A 23,629-nucleotide genomic window follows, 5' to 3' on the forward strand; every position below is an offset into this window, starting at 1 on the left:
AACCGTCAAGTGAAACACTAGTAAACATTACACTTAATTTGCAGCACTGCTCAGCTGGAAGTCTGTAGCTTGTGAGGGCTCAATTTTTGGGCAGTGGTGTGCATGCACATGACAAAAGGCTTTAATGTCCTCTATCTTTGAAATTCACATGTGCACCCACTGTAGTTCATAGATCTTCGTTGGGCTTGCAGAGATCACAAAGGGTTAATCTGCAAAGCATCCAGTGGCTTCTGAAACCTTTTCACAAACTTAAATTTTCTTTTTACATTAATTCCAAATGTCTCAGCAGGTTCTTGGGGTTTGACCACATTTCAGTTTTTGGGGGGATTTATATAAGAGTTTGAAGTGCTGTTCTGAGGGATGGTGATTTCGTTCCTTGTTTTATCTGTCACAAGCAGATATTATTCTGTATATGGTTTCCTAAGAAGATATTTTATGTGAATTTACTTATCAACACCTGAGTGTTTTCAACAAAATAAATTCAACATAACATGAGCTCAAGTAAGAAAGCGAGCTAATTAATGCACCAGAGGAAAGAGTAGCTGCTAGAAAGGAAAAGGAGGTTTGGAGTTAGGGTGCTGTGAAGAGCAAGTGAGCAAAACTTTGAAACCAGAATCCTTATAGGATGCAGTGGAAAAACACTGCGACATAACGGTGCATTGTGTATTGGGGCATACTGGTGAGGTGGTCTTTGAGAAGGGCTGCACTGAGCTGAGACACAAGCTAGTCCAGTGGGGCCCCTCACTATTGATGACTGTGGTAAAAGACACCCTACTTGGGGATCACACTTTGTAGGCTAGCACACACCAGATGCCCTATTCTTAGGAGGCAACTTTGTTTCAGGAATTGCTGCCAGTTAGAAAGTTTGCAGATGAGACAGAAATGCCCATAGGGCAGCGTTTTTCCTGAGATGGTAAAATGGAGAATTTGTAGTTCATGAGCTTCTATATTTTTGAGGGATCTTTGACACAAGTTTCTCAATGCCAACTTTATTTTCCTTGTGATATGAGTTTGTGAGGAGTCCTTTCATGTATGTGAATATTTAAAAAAAACCCTGTAGGAACTCTGTGTGGTGGGATATGTGGAATATTTGAAGGGATGAGAAGCTGCTTTACGTTCATCTATTCTGTGTCACAATCCAGAGTGAGGTAATCTCTGAACTCTTTCATCCTTAATCCAGTGTCACAACACTGCGTAGACACATTGCTTGTGGACTTGCATCTCAGATTTTAACTGAGAAAACATAAGCATAAGGAATTCTGCTGGGTGTTGCCTGACACAGAGAAGGTGCACACTAGTAATGAGGTGTAGTGTGCAATGATGCAGGAGGGAGGCATCCTTCTGCAGACCTTTGGGGTGGATAGTAGTAATGAAATTGAACCCAGGAATTTGTATTGTGCTGTCATTCAAATGTAAGTTTTCAGGTTAGAGTTTTTGTAGTAGAAGTCTCATACCTATACTGTGCAGACCTTCTTGAGGGTTTCTTGTGCAAAACATTGAATTGAATCTCTTGGGAATCCCTAAAAAAGATCCCATTAGTCTACTAGTACGGCTGGTCATAGTTTACCTAGCTTGGGCAGCTCGAATTATTTTTCCCTGATTACCTGCTTGTTGTTTTGCTTCTGTCATAGTTTTAGCAGATACTCACCAAGCAACTGCTACTGTACAATATTATTTGTTATTTCCAAAACTGGATTTGGAGGATGATGATTCACATCCCATTATACCTTTAAAATCTTTTGCACAATTCTGAGTGCACCAGAACTTTTTGCTTCGGTGTTAAAAGTTACAGACCTTAAGCCAGTACATTCTTGCATTTTTTCTGTGCAGAGAGTTGGTGGTTGAGTTGATACCAATTACACTGCAACTTTTCAACATGATTTCTGAAAAAGCATTGCCCTGACCAGCCCGGGAAAAATACCCAGTTGTTCACTTCTGAGGCCAAAGTATAACGTACCCCTGAGAAAAATCTTCACATGCTTTGTTCTTTTTACTGTTCATTTCATCACACCCCAGAGCCTGCCTGCTTATCTTAGGCCATTCTAATCCCAACAGTCACACTTAGGTAATCATGGTGACTTTGTGAAAATTATGAGCTCTTGGCAGATACCTCTGTTTTTTTCAGAGATGCTAGAGCAAATGTTTACCCAGGACACTTAACCTGCCCTGTAAGTGTGCGTGACTGTGTACTGGAACTGCCTGTGGGGTAGGTGACCTGCTCTGGCCTTTAACAAAATTGTTTGACTATGTAGAGCTCAGAAGTGCTAAAGAAGACGGGGTTATCTCATTGTTGTAACTGTTGTTTACCTTGTTGACTGAGGTGATTAAGAAATTTCTGTTCAGTTGGTCTGAAATATTCTCATGGCTTTTTTGTCTGACAAATTTTTTGAGTTAATTTTTACTGTGATTCTTTTCTAGTCCATGCCAAGTGGCAGCATTCATAGATGCTTCTGTGATCCAGATTGAACTGGCATCCTTCTGACTTCATATCTTGATGGACTGCAGTTACATTTTGGTGATTTAACACCTTTATTTTTAAATGTAGGCAGCAAGAAAAGGAAAATGGTAGAGGCTTGTAGTATGTTGGACAAGTCCTGGGGTTAGTGAGGGAAATAAGAATCTTTTCTTCTGGCTTTGGATGCATTGAAGCTGGCTCAGAAGTCTACAGCTTAAAATCTGCCATACTTTTGCAGCAATAGCTTATCTGATATGGGATTTTTTGCAAATCAGTTGAATTTAGACAGCCACTTAAAATTCCTTTAGTGTCGTTTTTTGGCATGCAACAATCTTTTTCAAGAACAAAACAAAGGGAAAACAAACAAACAAAAAACCCCACCCAAATTAAAAACCACCAGATACTTTATAGCAATTGGACAGTACCAAACGCTCAGCAGTTTCCTGATTGCACTGGCAGCAGGTGGGGTTTCCCAGGTCCGAAAATCAGAGTGGATTAGATTTTTTCACAAAGGCAGATAAGTATACTGGCTAAATTGGAACCCCTGCTTGTGTCCTAATGTGGACAGACAGGGAGGGAAGTAGAGTTACCATGTGGCAGTGGAGCCGGCTGACCCATTCCAAGAACGTCATCTCACGGGTTTCACACTGCACAGCTGGTGGTTTATAAGTTCCCATCCTACTTGGGACATGGTCTTTTTTCTGTGTGACTGGGCTCACAGTTACTGTGAAGAGCACAGATTTAGGCCTGTGTCTCAGTATTTGAAAATGTTGTCAGCTATTCCTCTTGCACTGAGAACTTCCAGCCTCTGATCTGCCTGAAGCCAGCCAGGGACCATTTTAGCAGCTCTTGTTTGAGATTTTTCTTGGCAAGTCTAACAGTATATAACAATATGTAAATAGAACTTAAATTCTACCGTTCACCCCTGTAGCTGTGGAAAAGGTCGTCTTGCACTCTGCTGTGCTCCATTTGGAGGCCAGAACCTTCTCTTAAAGACACTTCCAGTGGCCTACAATGTAAACACTGGTTCAAAACCGTTGTTCTGTTTGGAACAGCAGCCAGAACCCTGGCCTAGTTGCTCTATTGAGTGGAAAAATGTTTAATCAGTGCAGAGTGTTTTACATGGAACAAACTTCCACAGCTGGCAGACCTTCAAGAAAATCCAAAGATCTCCCTGTGTGGATACCAGGAGAGACACATAACTGCCTGGAGCTGCTCATGACTTTGCAAGGCTGAGTTGTTTGTTCACTTTATGGTCTTGATTTGGCCATGCTTACCTGAACTATGCAAGTAATGTATATCAGTTTTGCAGAACGAGGGGTAAGCACTCCCGTCAATTAAAAATTTGCTGTCTGAATTATTCCATTCCACCAAAAAATGTGTACAAGTAGTGGCGAGAGTAAGTTCAAACTTTAGTATTCTACATTTCTAAGGCATACTACTTCTAGTAATCTTCCAAACTGCTATCAAGTTTAGTCCTAAGGTATATATATGTAGCCTGTGGTAGAGAAGATAAATAAAAGAATAATGAAGTTAAAAGGGGACTTACAAGAGTTTTTCTTTCATCTAGCAGCATTCCAAAGAGCATCTGTGGTTGAGTGAAAAAAAGAAAAAAAAAGGAGGTAAAATCCCAGGTCATCAATACCAAGGTTGTTTAGTTTCAGTAATTGTGTTTTAGGAAGATAAAAAAGTACTGCTAAATGCTGTCCTTAAAGCTGTGGAGGATAGGAAAACTTTGGTTTACTTGTTACAGTCACAAACACAGTCATGTGTCATGATTTCTACTTTTTTTACATATTTTCTACAATTGGAAAGCCAGATTGTTTCCATTCTAAGGGAATTTTCCTGTAAAGTTGTTTAAAAGCTAAAATAAGAAGTTTATTAACCTCAGTATTTTAGTGTTGTTTCAACTAGATTTAAGAGTATCCCATGGAAAAGAAGGAAGTGGAAGTAAACCAAACCGACTATTTTAGTAGAAGATTGGTTTTAAAAAACAAATGAAAAGCCAAACAAAACATCAATTTGAGATGTTGAATTTTAGAAGTACAGCTAGTCTCAGCCCAAGAACTCCTAGTTTCAGAATTTTTATCCTTTGCAACTTAATTATTCTTTTAATATTAATCCAATTTTGAGATGGTAGTGTTAAGTGTCCTGTCAACTAAATAGCTAGGCAAAAGAAAGAAACCCTTACTACTAGTGTACTGATTAGACAGTTCTGTAAATTGTAAAGTGAGCATATACTAAGAGAAATCAGGATTGTTAGTAATTCCTTTTCACTTGCTTAAGTGTTCCCATGTCTGATTTTGACCCGAGTTTAGGAGTTATGGGGCAACGGTAATCCAAAAAAAGATGGACATTGCTAACTGAAGAAATGCTAAGTAGGAGAAAGGCAAGAATTCTAAGTGTAGTGTGTTGAAAATACTTCGTTGTTTTTGTTTTGTTAGTTTTTTTGTTTTGTTTTGGTGTTTTTTGTTTTTTTTTTCTTTGCTTCAGGACAGTAGAAACCTGAAAATTAGATTGTAGAATCATAGGATCATATGGGTTGGAAAGGACCTCTGAGATCATCAAGTCCAACCCTTGATCCACTACCACCACAATTAGTAGACTATGGCACTAGTGTCATGTCCGGTCTCTTCTTAAATACCTCCACAGATGGAGAATCCACCACCTCCCTGGACAACCCATTCCAATGCCTGATTACCCTCTCTGTAAAGAATTTCTTCTTAATATCCAACCTAAACCTCCCCTGGCACAGCTTGAGACCATGCCCTCTTGTCTTACCGATAGCTACCTGGGAGAAGAGACCAAGTCCCACCTGGCTACAACCTCCTCTCAGGGAGTTGTAGAGAGTGATGAGGTCTCCCCTGAGCCTCCTCTTCTCCAGACTAAACAACCCCAGCTGCCTCAGCCTCTCCTCACAGCACTTGTGCTCAAGCCCCTTCACCAACCTCGTTGCTCTTCTCTGGACCTGCTCCAGCCCCTCAATGTCCTTCCTGAACTGAGGGGCCCAGAACTGAACACAGCACTCCAGATGTGGCCTCACCAGTGCTGAGTACAGGGGAAGGATCACTGCCCTGCTCCTGCTGCCACACTGTTCCTGATCCAGGCCAGGATCCATTGGCCTTCTTGGCCCAACTCTCCAGCCTGTCCAGGTCCCTCTGCAGAGCCCTCCTGCCTTCCAGCAGGTTGACACTCCCCCCTAGCTTGGTGTCCTGCAAATTTGCTAATAGTGGACTCAATCCCCTCATCTAAATCATCAATAAAGGTGTTAAACAGGACTGGGCCCAGCACTGATCCCTGGGGACACCACTGGTGACTGGATCCCAGCTGGATGCAGCCCCGTTCACCAGCACTCTCTGGACCTGGCCCTCCAGTCAGTTCCTAACCCAGCAGAGTGCCCCTGTCCAAGCCATGGGCTGCAGCTTTTTCAGGAGTATGCTGTGGGAGGTGGTGTCAAAGGCTTTGCTATAGTCCAGATAAAGGGCTAATCCCTAGTTCTGTATGTTGAAGTAAAAAGGTATCTGGTGAAGGTTTCACATGTGAAGGTTTTAAAAACAAACTTTTACAAAATCTTTAATACAGATGGAATTAAAAAGTTTAATCATTCTTTAGTAACATGTTTATCTGGATCACCAGTTCAAAATTGTCCATACACAGATGCACTTCATGAACAGCTCAAGCATTCGACAGCACAGGGAGGAATCCCAGTGAGCTGAGATGAAGAGTTACCAGGGATGAGGTGCAGCAGCAGATTCATGGCCATGAAATTAGTCCATGGAAAGATGGGAGCAAGTTCCACCGAGGTCTTGTAGGTGTCCTGTCCAGATGTGAATTGCAAGCTGCCCTCAGAAGTGGGAACAATCTATTCCACTGATGGTCTTACTCCACATTCAGGATGTTTATTTCTGCTGCTGTCAGTGGAAATATAAAAATTACCTTTTACACTGTAAATTCAGTGTCAATTACTCAGACAAAAGGGTAGATATTAATGCATTCTATTACAAGTAAATGAATTACAATACACTGATGTAAGTAGTGTTCCTCTGATTCAACATTATCAACCATCCTCTTGTAACAAGAGGATTACTGCTAAAGTCCCTTGTTTTATACAGCTCCTAGCTGAAGAAGGACTGGTTTGTGTATTCCCATATAAATTTCAGATAACAACCACAAACTTCAGTGTCTCTTTATTTGGTTCTGGAAAGACACACTGCAAGAATCAGGCTTGCACTGCCCTAATGTGAGTTTGTTTTTGGCAGACCAAAGATGAAATTCTTCATTGCCTTTACCTGTGTCAGCGTCTCTCTGTCAGATTTGAGGCAAACAGAGTGTCATCTAAGTGTCTTGGATGATCCTGTCAGAGAAAAGGTGCTCCCTCTACTTGCAGTGCTGGCCTTTGATGAAAAAAAACCCCAAACATAAATAATACGGAGCCCATGAGAAACTTGGAGCTCATAACTGACACAGTGTAGTTTACACCCTCTTTGTTTCGTTGACTTGTACTGTTTATCTCTTGTCCCTCGGGTGAGTCCTTCATAAAACCTCTCTCTGCTAATGGCTCTAATCCAGTCTTTCTCACAGAAGTGGCCTGAATTTGGGAATTTGCTTCCTTTTTTCCTCTTGTTTACAAAATCTTGTTGTGGGGGCCACAAGGAGCATCTCATCAGGTGCAACAGCTCTGAAAGTGACTTAGACTGCTCTGAAGGCTGTAGGTGGTGGGCTAAACCTCCTTTTGCTATTTTTAGCCCATGCCAAAATCAGACTTCTCCCTCCTGTGTGTGCAGGCTGTTTTTTGCAGGACTCCCCATGGCAGGTGGGTTCAGGTTTCCAGGCTCTCACACTGCCTGTCCTGACTTTCTACCTTGAAGGTTCACCAGACATCTAAGGAGCTGTGTCACACTGCAGCAAGGAATCCTGCTTTCTTCTCAACACTTGGCCTGCTGGACCATTACCATGACAAAGGAGGATTATTGATTCTCATAGTCATGATGCTTTTGATTTAAGTCTCGCTTTGATTTGGGGCAGTAGTGTTCACTGGCCCAGAGAAGCAATGGTCTCCTCCAGGTGAAGAGCAAGGAGAGAAACACTCTTTTAAGGAGGAGGAGAAAGAGGGGAAGAATTGGCTGAAGAGGCTGAATGGAAGCAATAATGGATGCAGTTATTAGCTAGGGAGGACCCAAAAGCAGCCCCTGATTCCTTAAGACAATTAAAAGCAAATTGTCTGGCTGAGCGATCCCAGAGCAAGGAAGATGTTCCCCCAGACTATAATTCAAGGCACTGAATGGCCCTCAAAAACTGAGAGCAGAAAGAAAAAAACACCCCAGAAGATGAGGCAAATGATGGAACAGATGTGAGTGCTTTTGTTGGGAAGACTCTGAGGCTAGCAGGATGGCGATAGGCTAATTTGAGGCGAATAATGCCAGGTTCCTTTCATATGCAGAACAGCGCTTTGATCCAATGTGGATGAAAGTACTGAAAAGTGGAGAGGATGGCAGGGGGTCCTTTGTCTCTGACAAAAAAGGCATCTGCCAGGCTCTAACCCCCCTTTTCCCCACCCCCTTAGCCTAGTAGGCCACTCCAACAATGTTAGCAAAGGGGACAAGTGTCTCCTGACATCTGAAGAAATCTCCAGGAGGAGAATGAGGTTTGCAGCAATATGTATACTAGAGAGCTTAATCGATTTTTTCCACAGTACAAAAAGGGAGAGGGTTGGGGGAAGACAGACATCACAGTGAAAATGGGAGGTGGGAGATAAAAAAAATCACTTTCTAATAAACTTGTTACTTTTGTTCTTCGAATACATCTTTTTCAGGAGATGCTTTGATGCTAGTATGAATACACTTAATGGAGCAGAGTAGGATGGAGTTGCTGGAGGGGGGTGTGAAGTAAGGAAGAATAGTTTTGCAAGGAGGATGAATGATTTCTGTGGATTCCAACACAGGAAAGATCTTGGAAGTAGTAAAACAGTGCAATGCAAGAGATACTTGCAAGACAGATGCATATTCTCTGTATCAACTCTTGGAAGAGCTCACAAATTCTTGCGTTTAATTTCTAAGCAAAATTGAAATTTTCTTTTCAGCCTTTCCTTATTTTCTGTTTTCTTGAAATAACTAGAAATCAAAGGACTGCAGTATTGAACGGGAGCTAGGAAGGCAAGCAGTATCTTCACCAAGCAAATATAACAGTTTCAGACTAGCTGCTGATCTGCTCTCTGCTTCTAGTGCCCTGTTGACTTTCTTCGGCTTTTCACATCTAGTAAACAAGACTGGTATCCAATTTGCAGTTTGAAAGGCTGTGATCTTCTTAACTATCATTTTGCACCTAGTCTAATGTTTTCTTTGAGAAGTAACTATAGATAAGAGTTACCAACTTCTGAGCAACACCCATCTCAGTAAATTAAATCCTTTAAGAACAGTAGGTTTAGGAGTCTTCCTTCTCTTGAGATCATGACAGTGTTTACCTATTATTATTTACTGAAGATAACCTCCTCACCAGGGCAGAGCTTAAAGCAGCACCTGGTACTGCAAACAGATCCCTCACTCTTTATCCCCACACCCCTTCACTTCTGGACAAGGAGTTTCGATTCCCCCAAGAAGGTACGAGTGGCACAGAGATTGAGAGGAACTATCACATTTCTTTGAGAGGCTGTGCTCTCATGCTGATGGCAAATTGTAGTCCTGTGTAGCTGTTTGGGAGGTGTGCCACCGTGCCCCTCCAGCAGATGCCACTGTTCTGCTCAGAACAGCTGAGGTGGAGAGTATTTCTGGCAATAGCGTTTCCTGCATTCCAGTAGTGCAGAGCCTGGTGCATGAGTTACTGTAACTTATTAGGGAGGGCTAATTGCCAAGGACATTGATGCTCTCTTGGCTTCTGTCCCTTTGTTGGGAACTTCAGGTCGTTCTTACATGACTTTTCTCTCAGGTGCTACGTACAGCGTTTGGAAGCTGGTCTAGATCCAGAAGGGGAAAGATATTGATCATGGGGAAGTCTGACAACATGGGCGTGAGGAAGGACAACATCTGTGTGGCTCAACCTGGCTGCTACAGTCCAGGCCAAGTCTGTTTGGAGGACAGACTGAATCTGTTTCACTTGAGGAATACTGCAAAGGAGGAGAGAAGAGATGTGCATGGTGCCGAGGGTTGCATGCAGAGCAAGTGACAGCAGGAGTGCAGGCTGTGGGGGTGCAGTGGAGAGAGGAAGATTTGCTGTGTTCTCATGTCTCTCCCAGCAGGCTAGTTGTTTTCTTCAAAGAAATTGGTTAGCCTCTTCTGGTTTGTGTCTGCATGAAACTCAAAAGGTAAAGATTGCAAAGCCTCTTTGATGTCACAGTCCCTGCCTGCTCTGTGAAAAGGGAATGTCTGGTCATTGTTTCAGAGGCTGCAAAGTTTAGAAAGGGACATATTGCTTTAACGGTAAATTGTAAAGCAGATGATGCTATGCTAGTCAAATAGCTTACAAAATAAACCCTTCCCGTGGAAGTGCTTTTGGATGGACTGATCATACATAGGAGGTTTTCCTGGCATGACCTGGCAGTCCTGGGTGCAGAAATCCCATGTTTTCAGCATGGATTTGGCTTGTCTCTCAGTGAACCTTATCTGGTCACTAATGTCCATTGGGACTTCTCTGTGTGGGAAGTGAAGCCAAACAAATGGAAAAACAATGGCTTTGGAGTGGGATAAACCCCAGCCCACGAGCAAAGTTTTGTTCATACATAAAGTGGTATCAATTTGGGTTTGGTTCATTTACTTTCAAATTAAAAAGAGGTCCTTTGCAAGATGGCCACTGCTTAGTTTGATGGAACTTTGCTGAGTGTTCACCTGGAGGTATGATTTTAACAGGGTGCAGTTTATACCAACAAAGTGAATTACTGCCCTTTTTAAAAACATGAGCTAGGAATGCATGTTGCTATTCATGAACATCCCCCTGCCCAGAACTAATACTAAGTCATGTGCTTTTGTATTGGGCTAAATACACAGTGAAGGAAGCTCTAGCTGTAGTGGGGACAGTGATTCCAAATTTGGTGGAACTTAAATCTTTCTGTAGAAGACGGATTGGTGTTCTGGGGGAGGGAAGTTGCACCTGTTTGTTCTCACATCTGCTCTGTAATCCTCAAATTTAGTGCATGCAATCTCAGTACATTAACACTATGCTTACTCATGTGTGAGTTTCATGGTGATGGCAAATACTTCCCGTTCCAGAGTGCCTTTGATGGTGTTTGAGGCAAATGTCCAGGAGGAGCTAATTACACAGAGAGTAAGCTTAAAAAGTAACATTCCCAAGAGTAATTTTTGAAAAATTTCAAAGCAATATCTCTGAGGTTACTTCCTTTAAAAAAGCCAGTAGTTAGTAAGAAAGCTTGTTACAGATGTCTAGTTTTGGTGTGAAAACTGGTGGTAGCTTGAGTATGCACTGTGCTGAGGAGAAATGGTGATGTTTTACTTGCAAGGTGCTGGCAGAGGACTGCTTTCTGTGGGGGTGATTCTTCAGCTCCACATCTCACCAAAGGTGCCCACTGTCATCCCATGTTCAGACTGGTGAGCTCCTGCCCCAAGTCTTTCCTTGGTTCCTTTCCTTGGTTGCCTTTCTGGAGCTTGGTGACCACCAGCTGCAGTGGCTGGAGCAGCTGGGGAGAGGTGTGGAGGTTCTGCCTTGTCTGTTTGGCTCCAGAGGCACCTGTGAAGCGTTGCTCCAAAGTGCCTTCTTCTCCCTTTGAAGTGGGGGTGAGCATTGCCCCAGGCATGGGGCAGCTGGATCAGCAGCTGGATCAGCAGCTCTCTCTGGGTCAGGTCCTGAGGCCACTGCCTTGGGAGAGCTGTGCTGTGCTCTGCTGGTCTTCTCCATTTTTGGTCAATGGAAAGGCTCCCTGGTGGTAGGAGCTGTGGCAGCTGGATAGTTTGTCTTGAGGCAAAGGGAATGGGAGAGTTTGCATTCCCAGGGGAAGGCCCAGGAGGAGGGAATGCAGGCAGCCCCAGTGCCTTTGGAGGCAGTCAGCTCGGAGAAAGTGAGTGCTGGGTGGCTCCCTGCATATCCCAATGGCCACCATCCTTCCCTTGCTCGCTCCAGACAGCCCTTCCAGCCTGAAATAGGTTTTGTCTTAGAGAAGGAGACACAAAGCAGGAAACAACAGCCTGGTATTGTTCTTGTGGATGAGGAAGGAATTTAGGTGCTTAATTTAGGTGGGTGTCTGAGAAGGCCGTCATGTCCTGGGGCTCTGTAGTGGTCAGGCAAAGTGTCATCTTGGGGAGAAAGATTGCCTCTGCTTCCACCTGCCCCTTTGTATCTTCTGTCTTAACCATTTCACGGGCAAAACCACATGGAGTTAAATGTGGTGAGCCAGTTCCCTCTCAGCAGGCCCACAGAACCCAAGGTGTGAGTACCTGGGAACCCATGGGAGGCACATGTTGGTGAGATGTGGACTGGCTCAGAGCAGGACAGCTGCAGAGAGCCCTCGTCAGGTGGCTGTGAGTCTGCGACCTTATCATGGGATGAAAAGAGAACTTACCAGGAACTCTGTCTTTTCCTCCCTCTTCCCCTCCCTCAGGTGGTCTTTGCTTTGAATCAGACTCTCTTGCAGCAGGAGAGACTCCGAGCAGGCAGTGTCCAGATCCCCTATACGACTGAAGACCTTATCAAGCATTACAACTGTGGGGACCTCAGCTCCATCATCTTCAACCATGACACTTCTCAAGTGAGTCTAGCCACCATAGCCCTTGCACTATGCACATGTCCCTGAAGCACTAACCCCTGTCACACTTGCGCTGGTCTGTCCCCAGGGCAGGCCCTTTACAGGTGAGGGCCAAGGGCATGCTGCTGGCTCCCTGCCTCATCTGCTTTCCCGAGCCTCCCGTTCCAGGAGCCTGCACCACCTCAACCCCTGTCTTGCTGCACACAAGCAGCGAAGGCGCACCTGACCCTCCCCTTTGGGAGAGTGCCATGTTCGTTTTAGCGTCAAAGCTCTATGAGTTAGTCTGTTATTTCGTTAAGGACCCTGTGGAATTACTCTAGCTTAGGTATGAGCGAGCTTAACACTGATGTAGAACAACAGCAGGCTCTTTTGTGCTAAGAGCGACAGAGAAACGCACTCGTGACTTGGACACTTTTGTGTAGGGCTGGGCAAGTTGCAAGCTTTTTAACGTCCCCTATCAGTATGATTATGTGCTGTGGACAAGGCCCAAAGAAGAGAAATGGAGTGAAACAAAGAAAACATAGATTTAGGCTGAATGTGAAGGAAAAGAGACCTTCTGAGACCTCACAGACTTGGGTTTATGGAGATGGTTTCCTAAGCAGCACAGTGGAATGTAACACTGATCTTTAAACCACAAGAAAATGCCCAGCAGGGACTAATTTGGCCTCTTTGGGCTGTTAGATTAGCTAACCTCAGACTGAGACATCAAGCCTCTCTATTCTTGTCTGTGAGATATTGCCTGGTAATTTGTGCACATCTGTGAAATCATGGGCTCTATCCTTACAGTACTGAAAAAGCAGGTATTGATACCTGGGCTTTCCTTGCTGAACAACCATTTTCGTATGACCTTTTGATACATCCAGTGCAGTACTGCAAAGCTGCACTCATACTAACCCTTCTTTCTCTAGCACTGAGCTTTGTGCGTGTGTTGCTGCCCTCCTGTCCTGGACACCTTCCTGCCTGCAACTGCAGGCAACTTGGTTGTAACACTGCCTAGGTTTTACACAGTGCGCTTCCTTCACAGATTTCAAAGGATTTCTTACAGCATTGTAAGAGGATACAGGTGCTGCATCACTATTCTACAAAGATGTTACAGACTGGAGACAGATGGCATTGACTCCAGGTCCTTGGAGAGTGTTGCTGCTTCTCCGACAGGTCTCCATGTAAACTGTCCTTTACCTAATCTTAGGGGCTCCACCCCAGGGTACTCTCCCTGACAGAGGAGCTGAGTACTAATAGTTTACAACACTCTCAGTTTATGTTTTAAGCAGGACTTTTTACTAAATTGTATTTAACCCCGTGCTTGCCCAGTAGATGACCCACTGCATTCTAAGAACCCTCTGGGAAGAGTTAGTAATAATCCGAGTGGCTCCAAAGTCTCTTCATCTGCTGCAGCCTTGCAAGGGAAAGCACCTGGCTTATTATTAGCTCTGATCTCCAGAAACTACCGCTTGCAGGCCCTTTTATTAGCAGTCCCCATAACAGCAATGCCTACAGCTACTTGTCAAGAAGCCAGGATTGCTGCAACTGCAGACCCATGTTTCTCTCCCTCCTCCATGGCAAGAGGTCGGGATAGTGTGCAGTCACAGCTGTCCTGGGGGCCCCAGGAGAGGAAGCCAGCATTTTAGAAGATACTTTGAGGATAGGGCAACTGGAAGGGCTGATGCTTTCTTTCCTGACAAAATCTGGCCCTCTTTCTTTTGAAAAGTTTAGGGATGTGTTTTTTTTTTTTTTAGTTCAAATTGCACAGTTATTCTTTGGCAGCCTGAGGGCTCTGATACCAGCCAAACTCTCTTAGAAGGGTGTAATTATCATTACAGTTATGTCATACCTATGGCAATTTGAGGAAGAGGTATGTAGCTAAAGGTAGCCAGGGGCAAATATTTACTTTCTTCAGCCAAGCAATCAGGGTTTAGGATCTTCAGTGTAGCAAACTGATGGTATTTGTTGACTTTGAATCAGAAAAAAATCCACCTGGCTGGGTCATGAAACGAGAGAAATTAAGCATTATTTAGAAGCTTGCTGAGTATTTTTTTCAGCTTGCTTTGTGTTTTGTCCTGCTGACTGTGCCTTGAGGGACAAAGCAATCGCCACATTCAGTGTGGAGCAAAATGCTTGTGCATGATGGCTGTCTGTGAAAGAAATTCCGCATTCATGAAGGCTGTTTTTTTTCTTCCTTAGGTCCCAAATTTCATTAATGGTACACTTCCAGCCCATGAACACGTTACTGTACAGGAGACAGACAGCTACTTCCGTCAGGAGCTCATCTACAAGCGAAATGAGCGAATGGGCAGGAGGGTTAAGGACCTGCTCGAAGAGCACCCAGAAAAGAGTTTCTTCTTTGCCTTTGGAGCTGGTATGTGATTGAGGTGCCGTTCAACCTGAACACATTCTTCCCATGCCCATTAGAAGCTTTTTACAACTGCTTGTCTCAGTTTAAAGAAAGGTCAGTATTTTTACCATGGTGGACACAGAACTCAGCTTTTCCCCCTATAGTTGTACCTTAGTAGGAAAACCTTTTCAGTGTTTCACTGTTTATCTTCAGTATGCAAAGAGCTCATGGGGTATGCACTTATTACAATATCTGTTCACTACAGACATATTTTTTATATGCATAGCCAAAGATAGTGAATCAGCTACAGTGCACATACAGAAGGAACAGCTTATTGACCTAAGTACATCTTTATGGTCTGGGCAACCAATACAAAAGGATAGGAGGAATAGGATGCTGAGATGAAAGGCAGCAAGTCAGAGGTTGCACCAGTGCTTAAATTAACCTTTCAAGAACACATTCAAAAAAAGAACATGCCAAATTGTGTGAATCTAAGGTGTTCAATAAATGCAAGGGGAGAAGCAAGGCACAATTTCACCTTTCTCTTCCTCCTGCAGCTCTTTACTTCTTTCACCCTGCTTCCACAACTACAAGGAAATTGTGTCTGCTACTATTTTTAAGCAGCACATTGGGCCCACTTAGGGAAAACCTACTCCATTTTCTGCCTCTTAACAGCCAGGAGGACTCTACAGGCACACCCAGCAGCACATCCATGAGGGCACACCTGCATTTCAGACTGGGGCTGGGTGGAGGGTATAAACAGGATTGGTTTGCCATGACTCCCACCCTTTTTTCTAGCTCCGGGGAAGAAGTGAGGATCAGTGTTAGAAAAGACAGGTGCTAATTCCCAGAGAAGTATCACATCCTCTCCACCACAAACCATATGGGCCTTTGGAAAGGGGGAGAACTGAAACGAGTGTCAGTATCCATCTGTGATTTTCCGGTCTCAGTGCATACTGCTTGAGTGAGGATGGAAGATCTAGACAAGGCAAGGAAAATATTTACTTAAACACTTGAAAACATTTGTATTCGAAGTCTGTGGGAATTTATGCACTTGCAGCCGGTAGCTGTAAGTTTGTAGTGTTACAAACTTACCATAACAGGGCGTCCTCTATGTGAGAGCAGGGAGGTAACCAAAGGTGGCTGACAATGTTTGTTCAGACACTTTTGAAAATTGAAACCTGCCCTCTTCCTGCAGCATTGCTGCTCTGTGCAGCTCAGTGTCACAAAGAACACTGAAGCAGGCACTGGTTGTGCAGATATTGGTCTTGTCTGTCTGTCGGCCAGGACCAGCGCTTTGCTGTATTCCACTGCTGATGTTCTGATCGTGTTTGTCCCTACTGGGCTGATGTTTTGAACCGAAGCATATGCCAGCCCCAAGTTGCTAGCCTTCTGTCAGGAGGACAGTCATAGATATCTGGGCTTCAGTTACTGCATCACAACTTGAGTGATGAGCAGTCCATGACGATGAGCAGATGTGGATGCATGTGTCACACTGGGTCTGTCTTGTCCCAGGAGCAGGATCCTCTTGGGAGAGAAGAGAGGAGAGAGAGGAGAGGAGAGAGCTTCTTCCTTCCACTCCTTGCACACACTCTGCATCCCAGCAGGTGCAAATCATGTGTCTTTAGATGTCTTTGTGTCATTTGTCTCCCTTCTCATCGGTTTTCTTCTGCTCCTGCTCTTCTGCCCCAGACTGTCTTCACTGTCGCAGGTGTGCACAGTGCTGCCCCAGAACCCAGAAGCACTGCAGAAGCAGATCAGATCGCTGTCATTCTCAATCTCTCTTTTTCTCAACAATCATGACATTCTTAAAGTCTCCTCCCATCCTTTCTGGATTCTTGCTTTCCTCCTTACTCTTATTTTCCCTTTTTTTGTGTGTCCCAATTGCCAACACTGCTGTACTGCAGCACTTCCTGGAGCCTTAGTCCTGTATGAACACCCTTGATCTGCAGCTTATGTTCATGTGGCTTGATCTCTGAGCTTTTGGTGTGCTCTTCTCATGCTTTTCCATCATGATTTTGAATCCAGACAGGTTCCCTGTCTCCTCTGTGGATGCTGGATTGTTTTTGAAATTGTCTCTAATTCCACTCTGGCTTTGAAACCAGTCTGTCCTCTGTTCTCTGCTCTTCCAAATAGTTCTGTTCAAAGAATAGTGCCAGACTCCCACTTTCAGCAGCATAATTCCTCATTATGCCCCTGTTTGACTGTATGAGTATTTAGGGGGGGTTAAGGGGGGTGGGATTTTTTTTGTTTGTTTCATAGTAAGTGTCTAAATGTGAAGTAACATTGCAGGACCTATTGCGGAAAACAGATCAATTTCTATAGATTACTGAGGTTTCCTGAATGCACATTACAATTATGATTGCATTCTTTTATTGTTTTCCAGCAAGTTAATTTAGCCTTTTGCATATGCAGATTGCTGTATGTGATAGATAATTATGTAGAAGATTTATTTTTATGCTGGCAAGCAGTGAAGATGAACAAATATGACCAGTGTTGAGCATTGCTTGAGTGTTGCACTGCTGTTAATTACTGGAAGAAGGTTCCAGGAAAAGTGCTTACGTAAGGCAGGTTAGAATGAACTGTAGGAAAGGAGAAGAAAAAGGAAGACCATAGAAAGTCCTGCAGAAATGGGACTAAATCATGACTGCATGGTGGTTTTCCCTCTTCTGACCACCAGCGAAAAAAGTATCTCCTAACCTTGGCTTATAAAATGCAGGACAAGGTTGTATCAAAGTGGTAGTAGAATTTTGAAGGGCCTCCATGTTAGAAGGGGAGAGAAGACTTTTAGTTGTTTTCTTTCCAGACTTTCTCACCCTGTGCTTTTTGTTTTTAAGACAGCTTGGCTTTTTGTAAGGAAAATCTAAATTTTTTTCCGTTAACCAAACTCCATTGAAGAAACAGCTTTTATCATTAATTATATGTAAACAAGGTCATGGTTTGTGGTGACTGTGGTATTACAAATACCTTTGCTTATTATTTAAACTGCTCTTGGTATTTTTATTTTAAATGGGGGAAAATCAGAAAACAGTGATTTTTTTTTTTTTTTTAACATTCCAACTGGATTGATGGGATTTAGAGATGTGTAATGTATTGTACAAAAAAACCCCACAAACAAACCTATCTATTTCCAGGTCTTAATATAGCTCCATGGTTACAAATGTGATTTCTTACATGGAATTACATGTGGTAATGTGGACTGTAATAGATTTGATCATTAGAATCAGTATATTTTATGCTTTTGCTATATTTTAGCAGATCAGACAAACTGGCCTTTATTCCATCAAAAATGCTTCACAGTCAGAGCTCGTTGCTGGAACTATTTTTGTCTGGAAGTAATTTGCACAAAAGTGGAGAACTAAAAAATAACAGATTTTGCTGAAAAGATCCAAAAAAGCTTTGCTTCTGGCCAAAGTTGCAAACACGCAAAGTTTCAAGCCAAACTAAGTCTGTTTGAGGGAATTAGAGGAAAGCATGGGAAGACAGAGTTGGTAATAGCAGCAGCATTCCACTAGGTTCAGTAAGGGTTTTATCTGAATCGTGGCCAGGCATTTTTGTATGGTGGCACCACAGCTACAAGCCAGACCTACTCCCTGTTGCCGCCAGTAGAGCTTGTGAAGCAAGGCCAGCTATAATCTTCCACCAGCAGTCTTCCTTCTGCATGTGTTTCTAATTTCTCTGAGCTCTAAGTGGAGCATTCAGGATCTGAACGCTGAGCCAATGCAGGTCATCAAAGTTCTGGCTTGTCTAGGAAGTGCACATTGACACAGAGAGGGCTGTGCTGTCCTGCTGTGCTGTGGAGAGTTTTACCATTTGTCCAGGTCTCACAAGGGTGCTGCATGCTGGCTAAACCTTCCCAGAATCAAGGGATAGTCAATACTGACAGGCACCTCTGGAGATCCCCTGATCCACTCCTCTGCTCAAAGGAGGATCATATAGAGCATTTTTTTCTAGGACTGAAGTCCAGTCAGGTTCTGAGTAGGGGCAAGGATGAAGGCTCCAGAGTCTCTCTGCACAACCTACTCCAGTGTGTAACAACTAAAGATGCTTTTTCTTATGTTTAAACGGGATTTCCTACATGTCAATTTGTGTTTGTTGCCCCTTGTCCTTTCATGGGACACCACAGAGAAAAGTTCTGCTCCATCTATTTTGTAGCCTTCTATCAGACATTTATACATCAATTATACCCCCTAAGCCTTTCTTTGTCCGGGCTGAACAATCTCAGCCTCTTCTCAAATGACTTATGCTCTGGTTGTTCATTGTCTTTGTGGCCCTTTGCTGCACTCTCTGTAGAATGTCCACATCTTTTTTGAATTGGGGAGCTCAGAGCTAGGCACTGGACCCAGAGGTGTATCACTAGGGCTGAGGAGCAGCTCAATCTGCTGGTCTACATGACTGGTCTGTTTGAATGTTCCTGATCCTTCTCTGCACACAGCGAACCCTGCACTTTCCCTCTAGTCATAGGAACCTAAGATTCCTGAAGGTTGGTTTGACCACTAGAGAAAGTACCAACAGCACTGAGAAGTTGACCTTTTCTATATTCATTGTCATCAGATCTCCTGCCCCCTTCAGCACTTGTATGATACTTATCTAGTCAGGGGAAGCATTCCTTGTCAGTGGAAGCATTCCCCTGTGTCCTTTGATGTTTCTAAGCTGATTCATCTCTAGGTGAGCTTTTTTTCAACAGGGTCATTTTATTCTAGGAAATAGCACAGCTTGTTTTCCTTAGCTTACTTACAGTTTCTGTTGAAGGGGCTAAAGAATGACAGAAAAAAGAAAAAGTGTTGTGTTTGGGGTTTTTTTTTATGTATGAGGAAGCATATTTAGTGGGATGAGCTCCTGACTTTATTATGACAGTCAAGACTTCTAGTGAAGCCAGAGTTTCTAGGAACCAAGTTTAAATTCCCTCTAGTCTCTCCTGCCTCTTTGAACAGTTGAGAAACTCCAGAAGTGCCAGTTCATGAATAAGAAGTACAGAGGGATCTAAAATGCCTTGTATCCCTATGGAAGAAATTAGTGACTTCAGTGAGAGATGCTGGCTGATTTGACAACCTCAGAAGTTGATCCTCTTAATCTTGTAAACACTGGAAAATTCCTTTCTGTCTCAGAGCTACTTTGTTGTTGTTGTTGTTGTTGTTGCTCCTGAAAAAAGCATAATTCTGAGGCTTTAAAGTATAATGGATGTTGGCCAGCCACCATTAACACAAGGAAAAGAAGGATGACAGTGAGAACTTCTTCAGCTACTATTTCTTCTGATTACTAAAGGAAATAACAAATGTGTTTGTTTAGCACTGGTTCAGACCGTATGGATTCAAATTGCCAGGGACTGATTGTTTTTTTTTCCCAGTCTTTACTCCCCACCCCCCACCAAGACCTCCCTGAAAGAAGAATTGTTATGAGCAGACTGATGATCAGTATCTGAATTAGCAGTCCAGCTAGCAGCTCCAGATCTGAGTTGTCTTCCTCCCAACAACTAATTCAGATGATACTCACTAAGCTAAAACTAGCTCTCAGGTGGTTGACGTGATCCAGCAATAAGCAGAAGGATGTGGACATCACTGTAGAAGCATAATTTACCCTGTCTGAGCTGATAGTTGTGTAACCTTTAGTCTCAGACACCTCAGGTCAAGGAAAAGAGAGAGCATGCTACTGCCACTGCTTGCCTCAGCTGTGGTCCACCAAATGGCTTCCTGCAACTTCTCTAAATATTAAAGGCAGTCCTCGGGATGTGAAAGACTAGTCAGTTATGTGTCAGCCGTGCATACCTAGTGCATTGGATGTCTGATGCCTTTTCCCTAGTCCCTCATGTCATGAAAACCTTAAAAGAAAAAAAAAAAAAAAGAAGTAAAAGAATAGTTTTAAATAGTTTTCCATGGGAAAACGTAGTTGTACTGAGTCTGAATGGTGTGTTAGGTGGCAGTGTTTCCAGGTAGAGCTGTTCACTGTTATTTCTTGAATTTTGCTGCTACATCTGGCATTCTTGGATGGGAAATTATGCAAGAGGAACAAGATTTTTTGTCTCTGGGTAAGAAAAGATTAGAGAAAGGACCTGTCAGCAGTGGGTGTAAAAAGCAGTCAACAGTGCTGAGCCCAGGATGTCTCTGTCCAGTTTGTGTAGGTGTATATATTGTAAAACAAAACCAAAAAAAAACCTGCCATAGAAATACGAAAGTTGCTCTGGTGAAAGTAATAACACTTTAAAATTCAGTGGGAATTCAGAACCCAGCATGGAAACTTTGAACCTGCCATCAGCACATTTGGGATTGGAGATGAGTGTGCATAGGGAATGTAAATTTATGTATGCCTTATGTAAAAGATCGTAAATGTGTAATGAGAATGTTTATGAAAAGTCCATAAGAAGCTGAATCTTCGTAGATCCTGGAAGAGGACAAAAAAAGGGGGAGAGAGGAGAGGGGAGAAGATAATGTAGTGATGAAACAGATTTAAAGAAAAAGATTAAATTAGTTTTGTGGGGCCACCTCACTTCTCCCTGGGCACAAAGGGCTTGCTGATCGCTTTCTTGCTTCTGCCACTGGAATGCAGCATTATTTTAGCTTCCTTGTGTAGGAGGAAAGGTTGAGTGCCTGAAGGTGTGCCTGTACCTCTGTAATCTGAGAATGCCAGATACAACCCAGCAGCTTTGAGAATGTTTTCCTTGGTAGCCTCTTTGAGTCTGCAGAATGCTAATGACAGGGTCTATTAGAACAACAACCCCCAAAGGGGATAGATAATGTTGTGTGGAGGCAGGACCCGAATCCAAAGCCCCAGGGTTCATATGAAGGGCACTACTCTTGACATCTCTTGACATGTGAGGTGAAGAAAGCTTTGCATTTCTGCATTAGAGGCGGTAGCCTCTGTTCCAGATAGTTGATTAGTGCAACTATCAAAATCAGCCAGGCCAAAATCCTGTGCTTTTTCTGCTTAAGTACTGACAGTCAGGTTACCATCAGGCTGCTTATCAGGGCTGGGCTTACCCATTGCTACCTTCACTGTGCAGCTATAGCAGAAAAAAATTAGTCATGTAATGTGTGTTTTAAGCTAGTGGGATTTAAAGTCCTTAATAACTTTTTTGGAAAGGAAGCTCTGGTGTGCAATGGAAGCAGATCCAATGGCAGAGGTGGCTGTGAGTACTGTAGCTCTGACATGACCCTGGTAATTCCTTCCCTTACTGTTAACTAGTCACCTACATGAGGGTCTGCTTGTCTAATGAGCCTAAGGCTTTAGCAGTGGAAAGCTCTCAGTAAGGCCTGGTGCAAATAGAGCCCCAGTGGGCTTTTCTCTTAACTCGGTTTTCACAAAATAAGCAACATTGAGTTGTAAACTTTTCTTTTATGTTAACTTTTCTGTAAATTTGGCCTTATAATTCATGAAAAACCTTTTTCTAGCTTCAGTTTTTGGAGGTTTGACTTTGCCCAAGGGTAAAAATAGGAAACCTTTGGACCAAAAATACTCAGGTCTTACATTTAAGAGACCTGATTTTCGGTGGAACCGGGTAGATAAAAAGTACCTTCTTACCTTTCACAAGAAAAATTCCTTCATTTTGGCCCATGGAAACTAACTTCAGATGTTCATTTTCCATGGTATTAAACCGTTTTTCCCATGTTGTGAAAGGCCTTCATCATCAACTGTTTTGAGAAGTTCTGTAGGTGAGTTAATTAGCAAAGCACATCACTTTTGGAGAAACATTTCAGTTTTGCAATACTTCCTTGTTCCTTTCCCTAGGTGAAGAAAATTATCAGACTCACAATGGCTTAAATTTGGGTTCAGGAACCTCTACTGAAACCCACAGTCTTGGCATGGTTATCTAGACAAAAGCACCTGTGCATGCACTGGCAGTAAAAGCTATAAGCAGGAGACATAGATTTGAGAGCAGTAGTAGTATCCTGTGTTCTACAAGGTTGTGCATTGCTACTGAGGAAGGTCAGGAGTGCACAGTGCATGTCTGAGTGCGTGGCCAAGTCTGCAAATGCGTGCTAGTCAAACAGCATTGTTCTTCAGGCATATTGCCTGTTTGTGGTCCCTGCATGCCATCTCCTTTCAGTGCAGATTAAAGGCTGGGGTCTTATTTACTCTCCAGTAGAGTGCATGGCTGAGCTGGTGCACACAACAGCTTCTTAGTTTCTCTTTGAGCTTGAACACAGAAGAATAGAGATTCATGGCTCCCCACCCCCTGCCAGAGTCAATTGACGTCTCGGAGGCATCTCTTCACCTAGTGGTGTGAGGATAATGCAGGGCTGTGTACAGAAAGAAAAGAGTAGGCTTTCTGATGGGACAGAGCCCTGGGCTTTTCTTTTGGGAGGCATTCAAGTGTGTAAGGCTAAAATAGAACACAGGTGAAAGAGGCCTACTCCCCATCATGTGATGTTCATCTAACTCTCCCTTGCAGCAACAGCTGCTTGATCTCAAACCTTGGAGAGTGAATCTTTCTTATGTTTCTTACTGTTGTTTTTGGCTATCTGATCTTTTTTGTGATGGTCCCTAGAAAAGAGGCAAAAGCCCTGACTCTAGAGAGGCTTCTGGTGGGCTCCTGTACCTCAATCCTTCACCTTTCCTCCTCTTTTAATATTACATCTCGTTTGGCTGAACCTGTAGATCCTATGGACCCTGAACAAGCTCTGTCTCATGGACCACACGTGGCCCACCTTTTGGATAACAAACACTGCATCTCCTAATTCTTTTATGTACCTAGCCTGAGTGGCTCCTGATTGATCACATCCTGTGAACAATGTAATATCGCATGTTTGTATTTGTATGCATCTGTATTGCACCTTTGTATTCATTTAGTCAGTTCTCTTTTGCACAGTATTAGCACATCATCTTTCTTTCAAATGCAGACATAGCTCATTGCCTTGGCAACAATGAGCAAAGGCACTCTGTGAAGGTATATATACATGGCTGTGATAAAAAAGATATTCTTATCACTGCATTAAATTAAAAAGAAATAGCCCAGCTTCAGGAAATTGCTCAAGCAGGCTGACTGATTGAAATGGGATTCATCCATGTGCTACAGTAATTTCCCACATACCAGTCTAAATCACTGCTCTGAGCAAAGGTGACTGAAGATTGATAAGGGAGTAGTGTGTTTAATGGTGTCATGTGTGCGACTATTCAGTAGCTCCCTCTTGAAATGCACGAGACTGTAAATTGTTAAACTGGC

General features: G+C 43.2%; 1 protein-coding gene across 1 annotated transcript in view; it reads left to right on the forward strand.

Annotated features, from left to right (window-relative positions):
• Window positions 1-23,629, forward strand: part of TRABD2A (TraB domain containing 2A) — a 67,832-nt gene that overhangs the window by 31,146 nt on the left and 13,057 nt on the right. The window contains exons 3-4 of the mRNA XM_050329158.1: window positions 11,997-12,143; window positions 14,322-14,496. Coding sequence (XP_050185115.1) covers window positions 11,997-12,143; window positions 14,322-14,496 — 322 coding nt within the window. The remainder of the gene's footprint in view (window positions 1-11,996; window positions 12,144-14,321; window positions 14,497-23,629) is intronic.

Source organism: Myiozetetes cayanensis, unplaced genomic scaffold, assembly GCF_022539395.1.
Source record: "Myiozetetes cayanensis isolate MyiCay16 unplaced genomic scaffold, myiCay2020 scf4, whole genome shotgun sequence".
In the NCBI taxonomy this organism is placed as follows: Eukaryota; Metazoa; Chordata; class Aves; order Passeriformes; family Tyrannidae; genus Myiozetetes; species Myiozetetes cayanensis.